The 2,339-nt window shown below is 48.4% G+C and overlaps 1 protein-coding gene across 1 annotated transcript; it reads left to right on the top strand.

Annotated features, from left to right (window-relative positions):
* Positions 1 to 419: 419 nt before the first annotated feature.
* On the top strand, positions 420 to 1,399 carry LOC119271050 (Bowman-Birk type trypsin inhibitor-like). Its single transcript, XM_037553019.1, has 2 exons — positions 420 to 593; positions 690 to 1,399. The coding sequence occupies exons 1-2, from the start codon at positions 467 to 469 to the stop codon at positions 1,166 to 1,168; spliced, it is 606 nt and encodes a 201-aa protein (XP_037408916.1). The 5' UTR covers positions 420 to 466; the 3' UTR covers positions 1,169 to 1,399.
* Positions 1,400 to 2,339: the final 940 nt, after the last annotated feature.

Here is a 2,339-nt window from a genome sequence, read left to right as displayed (position 1 = left end):
AAAAAAGAAGAAGACTTGGGAGTATTTCTTCTAGTATAGATTGATATCACGAAGAAGGTGTTTCCAAGAGATTGCACTTTAATTCTTAGTTATAGGAGTTACTTTGTATTTTTGTTTGGATCTTGTATCCAAAGCAGTGTGTACCTCTAATAGTGATGAGTAAGAATAAAATTATAAGTGTTTCTAAAAAAATTGAAACAGAAGAACCATAGAGAGCGTGCTTCTCGTGCCTGCATGGCCTTACTGGACATTATGTCGATCTACCTACCATGGTGGAGATCTGCCACGCGGACGTGTCCTAATCTTCTGATTGGCTAGCAATTAATGGTGACGGGCCATGCGTTGGGTGATCGATCGGTGTCACACTCACACGGCTATATATACGGGCGGGCTGCTAGCCAGCTTCAAACTCACAGCAAGACTTGGTAAAGGCGGCCGAAGAAGCAAAGCTGACTAATCTGCAACCATGAAGATGAAGAGATGCATCCTGCTGATGCTCGCACTTGAGGCCGCCGTCCTCGTCGCCGGCCGCCCCTCCGCTGTTGCCGTCTCCAACGACGTGGGCACCATTCTCATGCCGACCGAAGGCAAAGGTACGGCGATGCATGCGTGCGTGAACTCTTTTCTCTAGTCCTTATAGAACCTCATCATCACATGCTCACAGCCGTCAGCTCGTTGAGGGCTTGCAGGGCAAGTGGGAACGGCGGCGGCTTCCAGGCCATGGGATTGCTGCGACAACACCATATGCACCAGGTCCTTGCCGCCAATCTGCATCTGTCTGGACGAGGTCGACGAGTGCGCCTCCACCTGCATGGCCTGCGTGCCGTCCGTCTCAAACCCATTCCGCCGCGTCTGCGGAGACCGGTACTACGGCGACCCCGGGCCCAAGTGCACCTACAACACCGTCGCCGGCGACAACAACGACGACGCCCTCGTAGCGGCGGCGGCAGAGGAGGAGAAGCCGTGGGAGTGCTGTGACATGGCTCTGTGCACCAGGTCATACCCGCCGATGTGCCGCTGCGTGGACGAGGTCGAGCAGTGCGCTGCAACCTGCAAGAGCTGCGGGGTGTCCATCTTGAACCCGTTCCGCCACGTCTGCAACGACTGGTACAACGGCTTCCCAGGTCGCAAGTGCACCGAGGCCGCCCACGCCGGCGGTAATAACTAGCACCTGCGTTGATCAACGCCATCAAGAGTGCACTTGAATTTCCCCTGCATGCAATGTGTTACAAATTACAATAAAATAAAATAAAAAATGGATGGCCGGCTGGCTGGCCTGCTACCGCTACTGCTTGCCTGAATGGTGATCAGACAAGCATGCATGCATGAATAATGACGAGTCGAGCGTCTGCATGTTGAAATATTTCAATTATGAATGGTGTGGTTTTCTTCCCGACAAGTTGAAGTTGCTTACCACATGTCCCACCTGGTGAATAGTGTGATCGTTTGATCTCACATGGTCTCGCTAAAACTCTCAGGGAAAATATATATCTCTGCTCCTATAAAAGACCCACTTCGTAAGGATTGTGTGTCTGCCATCCGTCATTTCTAACCACCTGTCTACATCTAACACATGCGAGGCAAGCTATCATATTTTTGCAAAATGACCCATGTCACCAGTGGCGTAACCATCGTTGGCCGACGCCCCGGGCCAACAGCCTAAGTTACACTAGCTACAGTGTCCTTATTACTAGAAGTTGCTACAGTCAATGAATGGGTGGATAGCCACGCCGGATGCCATGGCCCTAGTTACCTCGGGCCTGGCTACTCCCCAGCCTGCCATTTTGATCTATATTTGCAAAGAACCCCTTAGTCTCTTTAGAAATCTCCGTTCCTCCCCATCTCATCCAAACATATATGAAAAATAAATTTTGGGCAAAACCTAACATACTTTTAGTGATGTATATACCAAAAATAGGGTGATTTTCTCTAGAGTATGTGAAAATTCATTATCCTATCTTGCATCCGTTGCAACGCAAGGGCACTTTGCTAGTTTCTAAAATAAATACCAAGAATAACTATGTTATCTCTAAACCAAGCGGCAAATTTATTTTCTTTTTTTATCAGGATCACACCCCCACCTTCATTTTCGTTAGGCTTTTGCTAATGATCGAGCACCTGATTTTTAATTAATGCCAGTCAAATCCATGGTTGTTGATTTCTTTTTCAAAATTTGTGTGGCTTGGCGGCCATGGGCAGGAATCAACTGGAAGGTTTTTCATATATTTTTTTGTCGACTTCGTTCGCTCTATTGGAAAGCCTGTCGAGGGCTGTGGGCCCTTGGCTGAAAGCTATATCACTTTCTCCCTTCAGCTTCTCTTAGTCTCCTTGTTTTTTTG

The sequence above is a fragment of the Triticum dicoccoides genome, chromosome 3A (genome assembly GCF_002162155.2).
Source record: "Triticum dicoccoides isolate Atlit2015 ecotype Zavitan chromosome 3A, WEW_v2.0, whole genome shotgun sequence".
In the NCBI taxonomy this organism is placed as follows: domain Eukaryota; kingdom Viridiplantae; phylum Streptophyta; class Magnoliopsida; order Poales; family Poaceae; genus Triticum; species Triticum dicoccoides.
This window is presented reverse-complemented; position numbering and strand designations above follow the sequence as displayed.

Excerpts from the sequence above, each read along its gene's own strand:
- LOC119271050 (XM_037553019.1), top strand. The coding sequence starts at position 467 with ATGAAGATGAAGAGATGCATCCTGCTGATGCTCGCACTTGAGGCCGCC. Across the intron at positions 594-689 it reads CATGCCGACCGAAGGCAAAG|GGCAAGTGGGAACGGCGGCG; the intron begins GTACGGCGATGC and ends GAGGGCTTGCAG.